Below are 17,918 nucleotides of genomic sequence, written 5' to 3' on the forward strand. Positions count from 1 at the left end.
TGTACTGTAATCTAATTCATTTCTAGCGCTTATCGTCCTACTAACTTTTCACTTCCTGGTCTTTTCGTCACGTCCTGTGATTGTCCTTCCTGTTTTGTAGGTGTTTGAGGAAGAGCATCACATCCTGTACCTGGACCATGGAGGGGTCATTGTTGCCATCAAAGACACCTCCATCCCCCTCAAAATACTCAAGTAGGCTCATTTTACTGTCAAACAAAATACTCTGTAACTCCAATACTCACAACTCTCAATATACCAATATAGGAGCCACCAATGTGTCCACACAGTCCTTTGACCGTCCATCTATGACCTTCATAACACCTGACCAGGACCAGGTCTCTCCTGTGGATCATATCTATATCAATAGATTTTTATCTCAATGAAGCTGTAACCTTGATAGACGTTGAATGAAAAATAAATGATAGAAAGCACTCAGTAATGAGAATCCTTATCGCTGACCTTTATCAGCAGATGACCTTTGTCTGAACAGCCTCATCGGCATCAGAAAGGTCAACTTTATGCCCACTTCGCCCTCTAAATCCAAATCACTGCCTTGGGATTGGGCTGTAGTAGAAATCTTCAGGCAAGAGCGTAAGAGTGTTTTGAAAGGTGTTTGGGAGACATTGCCACAGTCAGTGTCTGTACTCTGTGTGCCCCTTATTTAAAGGGAGAGAGAGAGAGAGAGAGAGAGAGAGAGAGAGAGAGAGAGAGAGAGAGAGAGAGAGAGAGAGAGAGAGAGAGAGAGAGAGAGAGAGAGAGAGAGAGAGAGAGAGAGAGAGAGAGAGAGAGAGAGAGAGAGAGAGAGAGAGAGAGAGAGAGAGAGAGAGAGAGAGAGAGAGAGAGAGAGAGAGAGAGAGAGAGAGAGAGAGAGAGAGAGAGAGAGAGAGAGAGCACACTCATCTGTGTTAGTGTCAAGAGCCCTCCAACGGCCCTAAAAGACCCTTCAACCAAAAAGAGAACCCTCTGGTTTCATTGACACAAGTCCAAAATCCATGTCCTCAAAGGAGACGTTTTTCTCCCCCTCTCAGAAGGGCACTTGAATTCGAGAGTTCAAGAAGCGGGCCCTCTAGGTTTCCAACACAGCTACATATGTACTGTAGATCACAGAGATTCACTTTCTGTTAGGGGCCCTTTGGAAAGCAAAAGGCCCCAGCTCAAGGATGCCCCTTGCCAATATTCTGACTTCACTGCACACACTTGTTCAAATAATGTTAGATAATGCCTGGCTTTGAAAGCCATGTCGCTTTTAAGCATATAAAAACACAACATTCTCAGAGATGAGGTGGCAAAATAAATAAAAAAATGGGCTTATACATAATACGGTTGTGTGAATGTACAAGTAAGTCTACACTTATTTTCATGCAGTCTTGTTTTGTTTATACAGTGTGTGTGTGTGTATGAGGTATGGATTAACTGCAGATTGGTGCAAGGAAAGGCTGTAGTGTACATTATAATTCATCACAAATGCACAGTTGTGTGTTATTAATGCATTAGGCTGCACCAAAGGTTTATAAAAATGTGCACTTAGGACAAGTTATTCTTTCGACACGCTCTTAGTGTTAGAGAGGGAGAGAGAGAGACAGAGTGATTGAGGGGGGGGGACGGGGACGTGGGAGACGGAGAACGAGAAAGCAAAACTGAGACACACAACAACAAACCGTTCCCCCTAGCTAATTCTCTCTGTATACAGCATTGGGATGTCTGTCTGCCTCTGATTCTCTCTGTATATATTGTCTAATCCCTGTCTCTCTAGAGTCTCTCTGGTTTTACTGCTGGCTTGTTAGCACGTCCATCTGCATGCCCTGCAGACATAGGTCTGCTACTCAAATCCCACAGTGATTCCTTTCCAACACATAACCCCACTTACGTACGTAACCCTGTTGATCCCGGGAGCCATACGCCACATGGGGGTTACGTTGAGTTAGAAGGTAGCTATCCGTACCCCCGGTCCTCTCATTTCAAAGACCTTCCTTCAAGTTAACAGCAGCCCGTGGGTCTGGTGGCGCGTTTGAAGACAGACCCACGGGGGAAACCATCTTGGCAATGACATGCAGTCTAGATGTTGACTCGAACAGGTCCTTAAATCAGGTGGCGGTTCAGTCCCGGTTGGAGGCGATCCTGTCTCTCACGACATGTGTGTCATGACGGCATTACACCCTCCTAGACACAAGCCGTACTAATATGAAGGGTCTCCCCCCCTCCCCCCCTGCCTCTTTCCAAGATGGCCAGTCTAGGAGAGTCTGTAGAACTCTGCAGTTTTATAAATGACAGCTTCCACCCGCGTCACGGGCACGGACTACACCTCCTGCTCAGATGCCTGCGCCGATCTGGGCCTATCGTCACTTCGCACTCGCAGGGAAATCTCTCTCTCTCTCTCTCTCTCTCTCGAGATCCTTCGCAAAAGATCACTTGTAGAAATCCGATCCCTGGCTGCTGGCATATGCTCCCACCCCAGCGATTGTCTGTGAGCCCCACACCGAACCCACTCCTCAGCTAAACTGGAACGGATCCACCGCAGAGCCATCCCAGCCACGGTTCGCCTACTGAACAGTTCACGATGATCACAATTTTTTGGGGGGGTTGTTGCCCGTATCTGTCGTTTATTTGTGTTTTAGTTTGCGTTGACATTATATTGAAAAGTAACTCGTAATACACAATTCAGCATGTTGCTGTCGTTTGTACAACGTTCCGCGGGGGGGACTGCAAAAACAAAACGTTATCTCTCTCGCTCTCTCTAGTTAGGAGGAGTATTACCAATAAGAAAGCTCATGTGAATGTCTCTTCCAAGATGGCCGCCTGTTGAAAAGAGCCCATAGACTTCCATAGAGCTTATAGAGCTGTTGTAATTGTCTCAATGGTTTTTCTTTTCTCCTTAGGTTCAGTATCGATGAGGGAAGGACGTGGATCATCCACAACTTCACCAGCACCTCGGTTTTCGTCGATGGACTTCTGAGCGAACCGGGAGATGAGACCCTGGTCATGACGTAAGTGTACCGTGGAATCTTCCAGAAATCCTCAATGAAGCTGTACATTTTGGGAAGGGAATGATAAGCTTTGTAGTATGGTAATAGGTCCTATTTCACGGGAACCTCTACTCCAAAGCTCTGCCATTGGTTCAATAGAACTCTCTCGATTTAGTAGCAAGTCATTGATTGAATTCTTAACACTATTACTATTACACTAAGGGATCTGATTGGCTGGAGCCTATTATTCAGATGAGACGGCCAGGCAATGATTCCCCCAGGAGAGTGAGAATTGATCCTGCAGTCTCAGTGACACCTCATGCTGCTTACCTCACAGTTCTACCCTGCTCTCCTGGCTCCTCTGCTCTCCAATAAGGGGCTTAGGAAGGAATATGGAGCAGCTGTCTCTCCAGCAGGGTTTTCTCATCTCCCCAATGCACTCTCCATTAGTTAAGGACACGGCCATTTCCCCTGTGATTTTCTGCTGCACTTCCTCTTAAGGGATTGATTAGCCTAGTGTTTTCTTCTGTACTTCTCACCTTTTACGTTGCTCTCTACCTCGCGCTCTCTCTCTCTACCTCTCTCTCTTTCCCTAAACCCCTATCTCTCCCTCTCTCTCTCTCTCTCTCTCTCTCTCTACTCTCTGTCTCTCTCTCTCTCTCTCTCTCTCTCTCTCTCTCTCTCTGTCTCTCCACCTCTCTCTCTCTCTGTCTCTCCACCTCTCTCTCTCTCTCTCTCGCTCTTTCTCTCTCTCTCTCTCTCCCTTCCACTCTCTCTCCATTTCTCTCCCTCTCTCCCTTAATCTAATCATCTTCAGTGAATTAGATGGAGTAAGTGTAAGTTTTTGGCCCCAGTGGGGAGATAAGACCTGGGTTTCATTTTAGTAGAAATGCGGGAAGTGGAGGGGGGTGTCGTGAGAGGACAGAATCATGAGCCAACAGGACAACAATTTTCTCCTGCGCCGAGTTGCGGCCATGGGTCTGATTTGGGTCGTCGCGGAAGACCGACACACACAGACACGCACACACACCCCACACACATAGGCACACACACGCCATCTGCCTCCTGTGAGATACGGCGAGGAGTGAGACGAGTAGGGGACATCTGATGGCCAACCACGATTGCCCTGGTGTATTTTGCAGCCCTGGCTTCGATTTGTTTGATGGGGGAGGACTCTTGTCTCGTCTTTGAACAGTGACTTACTGTAGCACCAAGGACAGGCTGGGAGGGGGAGAGGCCTTTCCACATACTAATGACAAGAGCCTTGGGAGGTCAAAACTGTGACTGGACACATTATTTTAAAGGACTTGCAACATATGTGATTCACGTGTTTGAGAGAGAGGGAGAGAAGGAGAGAGAGAGAGGGGGGGGAGCAAAGGGTGAGAGAGAGAAAGAAAGAGATAAAGAAAGAAAGAAACAAAGAAAGAAACAAAGAAAGAAAGAAACAAAGAAAGAAACAAAGAAAGAAAGAAAAATAAATATCACGTTAGAGCAATAAGCAGCAGAAACGTGACATATCAAATCAAGCTTTATTTATTCACATTTCAGACATGGAATGCAATGCAATTTGCTACACAGGAAAAAAGCGAATGAATAGCAATGAAAGTAAAAACTGAAATATTTACTACACAACAAACATAAGATAAACAACAAAAGGATGACAAACTGAACAACTAAAAAGCACCCTGAGGAAAAGCAAAGATAAAAAGGTGTCTTAAGATCCCTTTTGAATATGTCCACAGTTTCGGCCTCCCTCGGGTTCTCCGGCAGGTTATTCCAGGGGGCTGGGTTCATAATAACTAAACGCTGCCTCTCCATGCCTCTTGGTCTTCAGCTTTGGGGATAGTTAAAAGGCCAGTGGCCCTGAGGGACCTTCTGGGTACATAACTTAACAGCAGGTCTGACAGATATTGGGGTGCAAAACCGTGGATTGATTTAATAAACCAACAGAATAATCTAAAACTCACAGGCAGCCAGTACAGAGACCTTTAAACCTGATGTAATGTGTGCTCTTCATCTGGTCTTGGTCAGTATCCGCGCTGCAGAATTCTGTATGTTTTGCAGTTGACCAATGGGTTTCTTGGGTAGACCAGACAGGAGAGCATTACAGTAGTCAAGCCTGCTTGTAAATAAAAGCATGGAATGAGTCTCTCGGTATCAGCCTGAGAGAGAAACGTCAGCATCTGAAGAACATTCAAAGGCGATGTTCCTCAGGTGGTATAAAACTATTTTGGTCACATTCCTAATGTGCGATACGAAATGCGATATGAAATACGAATACGAAATACGAATTTGTTCAGATTCTAAAGTACGTTTTTTACTTGGTGTTTTGTCTTTATTGCCCTTGAATTAAAATGTGCGGCTAGATTTTCTCTCTGTGCTTTGGTTCCAACAATTAAGTACCTCGGTCTTGATTTAGCTGGAGGAAGATCCAACTATTTAAATCACTAATACAGTCTAATAATTTATCCGTGGAGCTACAATCCTCTGGTGACACAGAAATGTAAAGTTGTGTATCGTCTACGGAGCAGTGAAAATCCATGCTGTAGTAACCTGATAACGCTGCCAATGGGTAAAATACACTATATAAACTGAACAGTACCGGACCCAAAATGCAACCCTGTGGAACGCCACATAATATATGTATTTTCCCTGAGTTATGTTCACAAAGGGTGACAAAAAACTATTCACTGGTTAAATAGGTCCAAAACCAATTTAGAACTGGACCAGAGAGGCCAACCCACTTCTCCAGTCTGTCCAGAAGAACATCATGGTCAACAGTGTTGATAGCAGCACTTAATAAATCGAAGATGTTTGGCATCTGTGTTGGCTCTAAGATCATTTACCACTTTAAGGCTGTCTCTGTGCTGTGTGCTGTGGTGGGCACGAAAACCAGATTGGATTTGTTCTTTTTTTAAATACAGCTGTCACTTGAACACCGATTTCTCCAGAATTTTTCTTAAGAACGGAAGGTTGGAGATTGGCCAAAAAATGGCTAAGATCTGAAGAATCGAGATTACTTTTCTTCAAAAGGGGTTTCGCCATAGCAGTTTTTAGTGCAATGGGGAAAGTGAGTGATTAAGAATAGCTTGTAATTCTTCAGATATGCAATTAAAAACTGTTTTGAAGAAGCATGTCTGTGTCAACCAGGGAAAATAACTCCATAGTGCCTTCGTGTGATAGGCTAGGGCACATATCATCAAACCTCTCACCAGGTCTTGCTTGACTGATTCCCAGCCTAATGTTGGTTATCTTACCTCTGAAAGATGCTGCAAACTCGTCGCATTTAGATCTGGAGGAAAGTTCACATAGGTTTGCAGGGGTAGGATTTATCAGGCCATCAATGGTCGAGGAGAGCACTCTCGAAGGATTCTGATGAACAGTGATCAAGATCAAATGAGCTCGTCTGGCATTTCTAATTGCCTTGTTATATATGCCAAGTTGCTCTCTCAGAATATCATAATGGACCTGCAACTTTGACTTCCTCCACTTCCACTCTGCCATTCTGCAATTTCTCTTTAATTGATTAGTTTCCTGACTCATCCAATGTGGGCTCTCTGTTTGGATGTGGCTCTTTTCAACCTTACTGGAGCTTATGGCATCAATGGTTGCCCTTCATTTGCAATTAAAGTTATGAACTAAAACCTCACACGAGGTAGGCAGAATAGGTGGTGGAGTATCGTTCATACACTCAATAAAATCTCTGTCAACTTCAGATTTGAAATAGTGTTTCTTAATCACGTGTTCAGTATTACCCTGTTCTACGGGCAACAAGGTAGTAAAAAAATAGTAGTAAAAAAAATCCCACAGTGGTGATCAGACAAAGCAGCGTCAACAATAGAGGATATGTCAATAGAAAGCCACTCGGTAATAACCAGGTCCAGAGTATGGCTGCGGTTATGGGTGGACCCAGTAGAAAGCCCCTCGGTAATAGCCAGGTCCAGAGTATAGGTTATGGGTGGACCCAGTAGAAAGCCCCTCGGTAATAGCCAGGTCCAGAGTATGGCTGCGGTTATGGGTGGACCCAGTAGAAAGCCCCTCGGTAATAACCAGGTCCAGAGTATGGCTGCGGTTATGGGTGGACCCAGTAGAAAGCCCCTCGGTAATAACCAGGTCCAGAGTATGGCTGCGGTTATGGGTGGACCCAGTAGAAAGCCCCTGGGTAATAACCAGGTCCAGAGTATGGCTGTAATAACCAGGTTATGGCTGCGGTTATGGGTGGACCCAGTAGAAAGCCCCTGGGTAATAACCAGGTCCAGAGTATGGCTGCGGTTATGGGTGGACCCAGTAGAAAGCCCCCCCTCCAGGTAATGGGTAAGAAAGCCCCCAGGTCCAGAGTATGGCTGCGGTTATGGGTGGACCCAGTAGAAAGCCCCTGGGTAATAACCAGGTCCAGAGTATGGCTGCGGTTATGGGTGGACCCAGTAGAAAGCCCCTCGGTAATAACCAGGTCCAGAGTATGGCTGCGGTTATGGGTGGACCCAGTAGAAAGCCCCTCGGTAATAACCAGGTCCAGAGTATGGCTGCGGTTATGGGTGGACCCAGTAGAAAGCCCCTCGGTAATAACCAGGTCCAGAGTTATGGCTGCGGCCCTCGGTAATACCAGGTCCAGGTGGACCCAGTAGAAAGCCCCTCGGTAATAACCAGGTCCAAGTATGGCCCCTGGGTAATAACCAGGTCCAGAGTATGGCTGCGGTTATGGGTGGACCCAGTAGAAAGCCCCTCAGGTAATAACCAGGTCCAGAGTATGGCTGTGGGTAGAAAGCCCCTCGGTAATAACCAGGTCCAGAGTATGGCTGCGGTTATGGGTGGACCCAGTAACCAGGTCCAGAAGCCCCTAGAAAGCCCGGTAATAACCAGGTCCAGAGTATGGCTGTGGTTATGGGTGGACCCAGTAGAAAGCCCCTCGGTAATAACCAGGTCCAGAGTATGGCTGTGGTTATGGGTGGACCCAGTAGAAAGCCCCTTGGTAATACAGAGTTATGCAGGGTTATGGCCAGCACTGGTGGGTAACATTTAAACAGTACAGCATGATGCTCAAAAGAGTCAAAGTTGCCAAACAAAATGTCCTTACATCTGAAAGCCTTAGGAAAAATAGAGGCTGTCCCCCCCCACCCTTTTTCCCTTTTCCGATAGAGGATGAAAACTTGTAATCTGGGAGGAGGCTTCAATAAGAGCGGCAGTACAGTCTGATGACAGCCATGTTTCAGTGAGAAACATGCAATCAACTTTGAGCTCAGTAATGAGGTCATTCACGAGAAAGGTTTTACTTGTGATTGCTCTAACATTTAAAAGCGCCATATTCAATCGAAATATAATCATGGATAAAGAGAGATTGGGAGTGAGAGAGGGGGATAAAACAACAGCATCTGTGATCAAGATATGAGTTCACAGTTGCAGCCTTTTGAATGGGGGGAATTGTTACATACGTAACGGAACAGATGTCAGGGCTGCTGACATGTTTTCCCATCAATCTGTTCCCAAAAGAACATGCTCTCACTGACAGTATAAGAAAAATAAGTGCTCAAATTGGTACATTTTAATACATAAGTGATTAATTTATTTTCATAATGATATATCGCCATCTAGTGGACATATACAATAACGCATATCATACAATACTCATATGAATGCTTTTGAGTCCCTTAAAGAGACCATTTAGGACAATATTTTGTGCAGGCCAGTCAATGGCTTTTTAGGCCATCATAATAGAAGGGACATCTGTGTCTTTGATGTACAAAGTATGGACTATAGAAAGGTCCAGGAGCACTCAAGTGGATCCCTGCTCATTAGGGAAGTGTTGATAAGTAGAGAGCAGAGACATGTCACGACACTACTGTCCGACTGCTCTGTTCCCAAAAGACGGGATTGGTTCAACCATGTCACATGACCAGGGACCAGAGGATATGGTTCAGGAGTCACACCCCATGGAATAGGAGTTGGAGCTCGATGGCTACGTTTAGACATGCTGCTTGTTTTTTTGCTTATTTTTTTTTTAAACGAATTTTTCTTCTGATCAATCAGATCAGTTCTGAAAAAGATCAGACGTGAAAATGTCTGATGTGATTGGTCAAAAATACTTAAATGAGTGGAATTTTTTTTTTAGAATTGGGTTGCCTGTCTAAACGCAGCCTATGAGGATAAATGTGGAAATGGTTGGATGTGGAAGGGTGGGCAGACGGATGAGTGCAGAACAGACAGGGCAGACAGTCAGACCGACCGAGGGTGGTGCGGACGGCCCAGCCAATCACTGGGGGTGAGCTCCCAGTCATCCAGGAAGCACTTCTCAGGAGTGTCTGAGACTCCAACCACCCGAGACATGGAGAACCTCTGCTCTCAATGCTCCCATCCAGGCAGACAGTACCGGTGCATCAAGGCTTAGACCAACAGACTCCTGAACAGCTTCAACCCCCTGGCCATAAGACTGTTGGCTAACAACTACTTCTCCCCTCACACCTATGCTATGATTATTGATTGGATGTATTACTACCACTACACTGCTGTTCATTGATTATTGATTGCCAATACAATTAGTACCTATCTATTTTATCGTGCTGCTAGTCACTAATTCTCCTCTTATATATATGTATTATGTATCCTCTTTACATGTATACAGTATATTTTCACTAGTATATAACGATAAGTACTTATATGTTCCTGCTTCCACTCACTTACCAGCCCTGTTTACAAGACAGGACCCTGTCTTTCAAAGACAATTTGTAAAAATCCAAATAACTTCACAGGTCTTCATTGTAAAGGGTTTAAACACTGTTTCCCATGCTTGTTCAATGAACTATAAACAATTAATGAACATGTACCTGTGGAATGGTCATTAAGACACTAACCGCTTACAGACAGTAGGCAATTAAGATCAGAGTTATGAAAACGTAGGACACTAAAGAGGCCTTTCTACTGACTCTGGTCATCTGCGTGAATGTGCCTTAGTCTGGCTGCAAGGAGGCATGAGGACTGCAGATGTGGCCAGGGCAGTAAATTGCAATGTCCGTACTGTGAGACGCCTAAGACAGCGCTATAGGGAGACAGGACAGACAGCTGATCACGTGTAACAACACCTGCACAGGATCGGTACATCCGAAAATCACACCTGCGGGACTTGTACAGGATGGCAACAACTTCCCGAGTTACACCAGGAACGCACAATCCCTCCATCAGTGCTCAGACTGTCTGCAATAGGCTGAGAGATGCTGGACTGAGGGCTTGTAGAGGCTTGTTGTAAAGGCAGGTCGTCACCAGACATCACCGGCATCAACATCGCCTATGGGCACAAACCCACCGTCGCTGGAACAGACAGGACTGGAAAAAGGTGCTCTTCACTGAGAAGTCGCGGTTTTGTCTCACCAGGGTTGATGGTCGGAATTGCGTTTATTGTCGAAGGAATGAGCGTTACACCAAGGCCTGTACTCTGGAATGGGATCGATTTGGAGGTGGAGGGTCTGTCATGGTCTAGGACGGTGTGTCACAGCATCATCAGACTGAGCTTGTTGTCATTGGAGGCAATCTCAACACTGTGCATTACAGGAAGACATCCTCCTCCCTCATGCAGTACCCTTCCTGCAGGCTCATCCTGACATGACCATGTAGCATGACAATGCCACCAGCCATACTGCTCGTTATGTGCATGATTTCCTGCAAGACAGGAATAGCAGTGTTCTGCCATGGCCAGTGAAGAGCCCAGATCTCAATCCCATTGAGCATGTCTGGGACCTGTTTGATCGGAGGGTGAGGGCTAGGAGCGGACTGGTCACCTCTGCTAAGGCGTGGGAACCTGTCGATCCGGCTGAGGTGTGAGAGCATGACGACCTTGAGCACCAGAGAGAGAGCATACGTGACAGTACACCCTCCCCGGCGCGTTCAGCTCCAGCCCGGGGATCCAGAGTGGACCGGTCAACCTACGCAGAAACCTGACGAACCGGCTGAGGAGTGAGAGCCTGTTGTGTCGAGACCCCCCGGTTGCCTCGGTTGAGGCACGGGAACCTGTTCACCCAGCTTAGGCATGGAAGAGTAATGAACCCGTTGAGGTATGGGAGCCTACAAACCGGCTGAGGCTTCCCAGGTAGCTCCTCTCCAAACACCGGACCCAACATCACCCCCAACACACACAAAAAAACACTCCCTGATTGCTTCCCTTTGTTGAGTCGTCATTCTGTAACGATGTACGTCGAGAGTCAGGAAGCCAGTTCAGGGAGTGAATACATTTAACAAAACAAGAAACACAAATAGCGCACCGACATGAAACAGCAACAATGACGACTTGGGAAGAAACCAAAGGGAGGGACATATAAAGGGCAGGTAATCAACGAGGTGATGGTATACGCCCTAACGAACAGCCAGGTGACCTAGAGGCCCGGAGAGGGAGCACACGTGACACTTTGCAGCAATTGAGGGCCGGATTCCCACAGTCTCCTCTGAACAACTCTGTGAAGCATGTATTTGGGCTGCAATTTCTGAGGCTGGTAACTCTAATGAACTTGTCCTCTGCAGCAGAGGTAACTCTGGGTCTTCCTTTCCTGTGGCGGTCCGAATGAGAGCCAGTTTCATCATAGCGCTTGATGGTTTTTGCGACTGCACTTGAAGAAACTTTCAAAGTTCTTGAAATGTTCCGTATTGACTGACCTTTATGTCTTAAAGTAATGATGGACTGTTGTTTCTCTTTTGCTTATTATTGTGCAAAGCTGTCGTCAAGGCAAAGGGTGGCTATTTGAAGAATATCAAATATAAATACATTTAGATTTGTTTAACACTTTTTTGGTTACTACATGATTCCATACAGTATGTGTTATTTCATAGTTCTGATGTCTTTACTATTATTCTACAATGTGGAAAATAATAAAAAATTAAGAAAAACCCTTGAATGAGTAGTTGTGTCCAAACTTTTGACTGGTACTGTATATATATTTATATTTACTTATATATCATTATTATTCATATTGTTTGTTACACTATTTTGATATCGATTACTGCACTTCACTGTGCATGTGACAATATAAATGTATCTCTCTCCCTCTTATATCTCTCTGCAGGGTGTTTGGTCACATCAGTTACCGGTCAGACTGGGAGCTTGTCAAGGTGGACTTCAGACAGTCATTCCCCAGACAGTGTACTGAGGCCGACTACGACTCCTGGAAACTCACTGACCTGAAGGTACCCAACACACACACACACACACACACATTCCCATGTCTTTGTAAATATCTTGCGTTTATCCTACACTTTTACAATCAGCTAATGTATACTTTTGGCCCGCATCAGGGAGAGAAGTGCATCATGGGTCAGGAGAGGAGTTTTAGGAAGAGGAAGGACACCGCATTCTGCATCAAGGGGAAGAGCTACACCTCCGCCCTCACTACCAAGACCTGCCAGTGCTCCGAGAAAGACTTCAACTGGTGAGACACCACAGCAAAACCAGAACACTCTAATGCAATAGAATATACTTCAGATAAAGACTTAATAAATAAATGATACGGGTCACTGTCAGGGTTAGGGTTCCTTTTGTCTTCAGGAGATGGATTGAAAATCCAGTACAAGCATTTTCAATGAGGATCCTCTTTAATTTACAACACTGTTCTTGATAAGATGATAAGAATGACATTGACCCTAAAGCTTGATTGATTCACAACAAACAGAATCAATCAATGCTGTGTGTCGACTCTAGGCGATTGATATTGATCCTATTATGTGAAGCCTGTTGGCGTCTTTGTTGTTGGTGTCTATCGATCATTGAGATCATGAATTGTATTTGCTCTTTGACCTTTGCCCTTTGTCTGCACCCTAGATGGAGCTTACCCTTAGGCACTGTTCTAGGATATTTCCCCCTCTTCCAATTCTAACCTTAACCATTAGTGGGAGAAACACAAGAAAATATCGTAGATCAGTGCCTCGGGGGTAACGTTCTCCTCTTTCTCTGTGTGTTTAGTGACTATGGGTTTGAGCGTGCCCAGAGCCTGAAGACCGAGGGAGATAGATGCTTTGCTGACTTCTGGCACGACCCAGACTCGCCACCTGACGACTGCCATCTGGGACATGACTTCGAGTCCAGCACAGGGTGAGGGTTAATAGAATGCACAAAACACAAACACACATATACACACACACAAACACGCACATGCTGCCTCTCACCACTCTCCCTCTCCCTACCTCATCTCATTAAAAAAGGCATCATTATTCTTTTAGTACTCTAGTCTCTATGCCTTACCTTAAACTACACCTGCCCCATCACAAGTTTCCCTGTTTTCTGACATTGGTACGGCCCTGTGCTGTGTTGCAGGTACAGGAAGGTTGTGTCCAACATGTGTGAGGGGGGAGTAAACAAGCAGCAGAGCGCCAAGCAGCACACCTGTCCTCTGCTGCCTCCCAGAGGCCTCCAGCTGGGTATAAAGGGGCAGATACTGGCTGTGGCGCCTGGTGATGACATCACCTTCATCGTCCACCAGGAACAGGTACGGATGACTTAAGCCAGAGTTTAGAGCAGCGTAGGGAGTCTCAAAAAACCACAGGGGTGCGGTAGTTGTGTGTGGCTGTTCAGAGTAAATGTGTGTGTTTTTGTGTCTTCTTTGCCTGTGTGATTGTGATAACAAGAAAAGCATTCAAATAAAATAATTTACCTTTGAAGAACTTCATATGTTTTCAATGAGGAGACTCTCAGGTAGATAGCAAATGTTCAGTTTTTCCAAAAATATTATTTGTTTAGGACAAATCGCTCCGTTTTGTTCATCACGTTTAGCTACGAAAAAAAACCTGTATCCAGGAATGTAACTATCCCCGCAGCTCATTAGCATAACACAACATTAACTATTCATGAAAATCGCAAATGAAATGAAATAAATATGCTAGCTCTCAAGCTTAGCCTTTTGTTAACAACACTGTCTGTCATCTCAGATTTTCAAAATATGCTTTTCAACCATAGCAAAATGTTCAGTTTGTCCAAAAAGATTCTTTGTGTAGGAGAAATCGCTCCGTTTTGTACATCACGTTTGGCTACCAAAAAAACCCGAAAATTCAGTCATCAAAACGCAGAACTTTTTTCCAAATTAACTCCATAATATCGACTGAAACATGGTAAACGTTGTTTAGAATCAATCCTCAAGGTGTTTTTCACATATCTCTTCGATGATATATCGTTCGTGGAAGTCTCCTCTCTCCCCTGAATCACATGGATGAATGCGTGCAGCTTGGAGATTACGCACCAATTTCGACAAAGGACACCGGACAGACACCTGGTAAATGTAGTCTCTTATGGCCAATCTTCCAATGATATGCCTACAAATACGTCACAATGCTGCAGACACCTTGGGCAAACGGCAGAAAGTGTAGGCTCGTTCAGGGCACATTCACAGCCATATAAGGAGACAATGGAAAACAGAGCCTCAAAAATTCTGCTCATTTCCTGTTTGAAGTTTCATCTTGGTTTCGCCTGTAGCATCAGTTCTGTGGCACTCACAGATAATATCTTTGCAGTTTTGGAAACGTCAGAGTGTTTTCTTTCCAAAGCTGTCAATTATATGCATAGTCGAGCATCTTTTTGTGACAAAATATTGCGCTTAAAATGGGCACTTTTTTTTATCCAATAATGAAATAGCGCCCCAATAGGTTCAAGAGGTTAAGCTTTCAGACGCTATAAGACACTTATATGTACATACATGTTTAAAATCCATAATATTCATAAAATGTTTATTGAGTTGTCTTCCTCAAATGAAGTGGATGATGAAGCAATCTTTTTTTGCGAGAGGGAGGGAATCTGATTTCATTGGTCCTCAACTCGCAGCTCAGACACTCAATTCAGGTTAACTCTGAGTTGGCCTGCACTGGAGCAGGTTAAGTCTGAAGGGTTCTTTGCCATAGAAATGTACCTGGCTCGAAGGTGAGGCACTCTCGTGGTACTGGTTATCTCAACTTGAACTCAGAGTTGACCAAAGTTACTTCGCTATCACCTCAAACTACATTCGTAGTATATATATTTCAATTAAGGCCTCGACAACCAGGTGAAGGGAGTTCCTTTACTAGTCAGTGACCTTAATTCATCAATCAAGTCCAGCAAAAACATGCAGACACTCGGCCCTCCGTGGAATGAGTTTGACGCGAAAAATAGAGCATTCGTTTTTATCCCATTTATCAGCCCAATTCAGTGACGTTCTCCTCCTGTACCTCCTCCCTCACTCAGGGTGACACCAGCAACACTAAATACCAGGTGGACCTGGGTGACGGGGTGAGGGCCATCTACCAGAACCTGACAGTGACAGACGAGCCCATCCAGCACCGCTACGAACAGCTGGGGGTCTACCGTGTCACTGTCAAGGCCGAGAACATGGCCGGACACGACCAGGCCACCATGTACATCCAGGTCACAGCCCCTCTACAGGAAGTTCACCTGGAAGTAGTTCCCATTGCTGGGGTTAACCAGGAAGTCAACCTGACAGCTGTGGTGCTTCCTTCAGAGGCCAACCTGACTGTCTTCTACTGGTGGATAGGAGACAACCTACAGGTAATGTATACTGACCAGAGGAGGCTGGTGGGATGAGCTCATTGTAATGGCTGGAATGGAATAATCAAACACATCAAACACATGGAAGCCACATGTTTGACTCCGTTCCATCAATCCAACCCCAGCCATTACCGTGAGCCCTTCCTCCTATAGCTCCTCCCACCAGCTTCCTCTGACACTGACACACACGCACAACCTACCGTTAATTCATACTGACACACACGCAACACACAGGCAACACACTTTAAATGCAGATCTAAACTAATGTTCAAAAGGTGACCTGAGCCATATGCAACCACTGTCTTTTTTGTGATGCTAACAGTGCTAAAGCTAATGTTGAGAGTTTATGAATGATTTGGGGAAATGATGAATGAACACATTCACTGTGTGTCTCCATGCAGCCCAAGCTGTCCCTGGAGAATAGTCTGATAACGCGGTTCCCTGCGGAAGGAGAGGTGTCTGTCACTGTCCAGGCCTCTAATGGACGCTCCATGGTGCAGGACACCAAGACAGTCCGCATCTACGGTAAGAGAGAGGGGACATTGCAGTGCTGATGAGTACTTATATATGAAGTTATTTGTGAGCTGTACATCAACTATTTATGATGTTATCGTATGAGTCAATAGTTTTATTCTAGATGATATAGCTCTAGTTGTTTGGTTGTGTCTCTGTGTCTCTCCATGACCTCATGTGTTGCTGTTGTGTAACTGTGTCCCTGGTGTTTTCCATGACCTCATGTGTTGCTGTTGTGTAACTGTGTCCCTGGTGTTTTCCATGACCTCATGTGTTGCTGTTGTGTAACTGTGTCCCTGGTGTTTTCCATGACCTCATGTGTTGCTGTTGTGTAACTGTGTCCCTGGTGTTTTCCATGACCTCATGTGTTGCCGTTGTGTAACTGTGTCCCTGGTGTTTTCCATGACCTCATGTGTTGCTGTTGTGTAACTGTCACAGATAATGATGTCATCTTAACAAATCTAGATGAGTTTAATTTATTCATGAGAGAATGCTAACTGAGCAGAACAGTACTGTATTATCTTACCCCTTGAGACCTGATGATACAGAATACACATACTGCAGAAGAAGTGAATGTAGGATTGTGAGGAACTGTTGACTTATTCTAAATCATTTTAACGATAGAAATGGATAGGGTATAATTAAAATCGCAATTTGTTTTTTGTTCATCTGAATGCCGTAACCCAAAATGGCTGCCGACTTGGCTGTGTGTTCTGTCCAATCCCAGACATTTTCCAGGTCATCCCTCTGGCCTTCAGCAGTAACCTGGACCTCCTCAACCCCAACATTCCAGAGTGGAGGGAGGACGTGGGTCAGGTGGTCACCAGGATTCTGGCCAAGGTGGGTCTACTGTACTCACCTCATACATGACCTGATGCTATAACATAACCAGTCTATTCCTTAGGATACATAATGATAGCATCTGCATTGGCCTCAATATGTTTTGGTTAAATTATTCTATTTGATATAGACATGACAGGAACGTTCAGTATAGTTATGAAATGGGAGAAAACATTTGGCGATGGAGGGACTACCTGAATCAACAAAAAAAAATGCTGATGTCGTAGAAACATGGGATACATGTCCCATACGTTGAAGATGTCGTTTCTGACCATGACCTTTGACCCCCAGATCACAGGTGTCCCCCAGGAGTCCCTGGTAACCATGGTGAAGCCGGGCCTGCCCACCACAGCCGAGCTGTACATTCTCCCACCAGAGAGCAAGCCTGCTAAGAGGAGTGTATTTGTGGATAAGGTACACTATCAAACAGACACACTACCTAACTCATTGGCATTGTTGGACTCATTCATATTGGTAGAAATTGAATTGTGTGAATTTTAATGGTTGTGTTTTACATTTTTTCCACAGCGTATCCCTGCCATTAAGCAGGCCTTCAATGAGAACAATGTTAGCTTCTTCGTACGAGGAGGTCTACAGGTGTTGGTGACCTTAGCTGATCCTAACGCAGGTAACCATTCCCATTACTGTAATCATGTCTTTGTGATGTTGTAAATATGATTTTATAATAGTTATGTTCTCCAATGTTATTTGGTGTAATGTTGACTTTGAATCGATAATTTAGTTTTTAATCAATCTATTTCAAAGGACTAGTAGCTAATGACTCGTCCCCGAGAGCGACGGAGATCGGTGCGTTAGTCGCCCCACACAATCTTGTATTAGCTTTCCTTCCTGCTTTCTCAAAAGGAGTCTATTTCCTTTTGATCTCCTCAAATCTGATTGGGCTTCTGTTTTTGTTACCTTCTCCCTGCTCTGCTTTCAGTGTTATTTCCCTAATTTCTTACCTACTAAATTGCTAAACTGTTAGATACACTACATGACCAAAAAGTATGTGGACACCTGCACACCGAACATTTCATCTCATAAGCCGCCTCCAATGTCATTTTAGAGAATTTGGCAGTACGTCAACCGAACCTCACAACTTC

At 44.9% G+C, this 17,918-nt stretch overlaps 1 protein-coding gene and 1 long non-coding RNA gene across 7 annotated transcripts in view; both read left to right on the plus strand.

Annotated features, from left to right (window-relative positions):
- The window catches only part of LOC118369140 (VPS10 domain-containing receptor SorCS2-like), a 324,788-nt gene that overhangs the window by 292,626 nt on the left and 14,244 nt on the right, over positions 1 to 17,918 (plus strand). For 4 of the 6 annotated variants that reach the window (XM_052495733.1, XM_052495734.1, XM_052495736.1 and 1 more), the window contains exons 13-24: positions 101 to 192; positions 2,877 to 2,984; positions 12,005 to 12,125; positions 12,234 to 12,367; positions 12,898 to 13,026; positions 13,249 to 13,420; positions 15,142 to 15,462; positions 15,864 to 15,987; positions 16,703 to 16,815; positions 17,107 to 17,229; positions 17,344 to 17,443; positions 17,581 to 17,622. In XM_052495733.1, coding sequence (XP_052351693.1) covers positions 101 to 192; positions 2,877 to 2,984; positions 12,005 to 12,125; positions 12,234 to 12,367; positions 12,898 to 13,026; positions 13,249 to 13,420; positions 15,142 to 15,462; positions 15,864 to 15,987; positions 16,703 to 16,815; positions 17,107 to 17,229; positions 17,344 to 17,443; positions 17,581 to 17,622 — 1,579 coding nt within the window. The remainder of the gene's footprint in view (positions 1 to 100; positions 193 to 2,876; positions 2,985 to 12,004; positions 12,126 to 12,233; positions 12,368 to 12,897; positions 13,027 to 13,248; positions 13,421 to 15,141; positions 15,463 to 15,863; positions 15,988 to 16,702; positions 16,816 to 17,106; positions 17,230 to 17,343; positions 17,444 to 17,580; positions 17,623 to 17,918) is intronic. The other 2 variants (XM_052495735.1, XM_052495737.1) reach the window with 1 other exon arrangement.
- Positions 6,960 to 8,003, plus strand: LOC127915561 (uncharacterized). Its single transcript, XR_008091343.1, has 3 exons — positions 6,960 to 7,076; positions 7,354 to 7,533; positions 7,824 to 8,003. It is a non-coding gene; the product is annotated as an uncharacterized LOC127915561 (long non-coding RNA).

This window comes from Oncorhynchus keta, chromosome 35 (genome assembly GCF_023373465.1).
Source record: "Oncorhynchus keta strain PuntledgeMale-10-30-2019 chromosome 35, Oket_V2, whole genome shotgun sequence".
In the NCBI taxonomy this organism is placed as follows: domain Eukaryota; kingdom Metazoa; phylum Chordata; class Actinopteri; order Salmoniformes; family Salmonidae; genus Oncorhynchus; species Oncorhynchus keta.